The 1,217-nt window shown below is 39.4% G+C and overlaps 1 protein-coding gene across 1 annotated transcript in view; it reads left to right on the top strand.

The window, feature by feature from the left end:
• Positions 1 to 642, top strand: part of LOC104464195 (3'-5' exoribonuclease 1-like) — a gene marked incomplete at both ends in the record, with an annotated part of 4,814 nt that extends 4,172 nt beyond the window's left edge. Inside the window, one exon of the mRNA XM_010076840.1 lies at positions 457 to 642. Within this exon, the coding sequence (XP_010075142.1) occupies positions 457 to 642 (186 nt within the window). The remainder of the gene's footprint in view (positions 1 to 456) is intronic.
• Positions 643 to 1,217: the final 575 nt, after the last annotated feature.

The following is a 1,217-nucleotide window of genomic DNA, read 5'->3' as shown; positions in this document are numbered from 1 at the left end:
TTCACTTCGTGATCCATATGTAGAGACTTAATCTTTAGCAGAGGAAAGGACCTTTTGAATTGCATCAGTTCTTCTTCTAAGATTTTTATTCTAAAGAGTTTAGAGTCTTGTGATGGCAGTGGCTTGTGATCAAGTGACTTGAGCAGGAGCCTGGGAAACAAGCTGAAAGGTTTTGATCCACGTTCAATAGCTGACTAACCTTGTTACCTTTATAGATGCCATTTGGAGGTTGGCTCTTTTAATGGTGCTTTTGTGGTGCTTTTTTTTGAGTTTAGAAAAATCTGTCCAGTTGTCTGCTTCCTTTAATGTGTAATCTGTTTCTAAAGATTTTTATGAAGCCAATTTAGCGAGTGAGTGATGTAGTGAGTGCCTATATATCAGTGCAATTCTTACACTTCATGCTGTTTTTTTTTCTGAAAAAATGTTCCTCACTTTTGTTTTTTTCGGTTCTCTTAGGACATTGTTGATAAAGCTGATACATTTCCTCAAGTTCTGCAGAATGTCGTAGAGTGGATGAGGCAGCGAGAACTGGGAACCAAGTATAGCTATTCTATACTGACAGATGGGTATGTCCTTATGCAAGCTTCAGCACAATCTAAACCTGCAAAACAGTGTTTAATCTTTGTGAGAGTATTATTAAAGGTGGATCATGACACTGCCATTTTGCCATTTTATTCTAAATCTAGTTTTTGGGAAAATCAGAAAAGCTGAAGTAAGCAATTTGAAATGAAGCTTGAATCCATTAGATGGCACTGTTACTTTCCTAGCTTTCTTCATGCAACTAAATGATGTTGAATAGGCTTCTTACCCTTTTTTGTTGTTGTAATTACATGTAGCTTTCATCTAGCACATAATACCTGAAAATAACTTTGTGTAATTTCAGTTCTAAGCAACTCCCGTCCTCTCCTGAATCTGAGGTTTCAGAGATGTGTGGTGGTTGTGTTGTATCCTGTGTGTGTTAGCGTTACTGTTAGTACACCCCGTGTATTTCACCAGAAAGCAATAATGGATTATATGCTGTTATCGATGAAGGAGAAACAGCTCGCACAGAAAGCTCTCTGCTTTGGCTCAGGTGACTGTGTCCCACCTCTGACAAGCTTTGTGTGTGAGGGACTGGCTAGTCCTTGAGCTGCCACCTGAACTTGCTCTCTCCCAAAGGCTGGCAGAAAATCACGTCCCCTAATGACTGCAAAGTGAACAGATCTTGAGATCCAGAT

Source organism: Pterocles gutturalis, unplaced genomic scaffold (assembly GCF_000699245.1).
Source record: "Pterocles gutturalis isolate BGI_N339 unplaced genomic scaffold, ASM69924v1 scaffold50501, whole genome shotgun sequence".
Classification (NCBI taxonomy): domain Eukaryota; kingdom Metazoa; phylum Chordata; class Aves; order Pterocliformes; family Pteroclidae; genus Pterocles; species Pterocles gutturalis.
The sequence above is the reverse complement of the archived record's forward strand: the minus strand, read 5'-3'. Positions and strand labels throughout refer to the sequence as shown.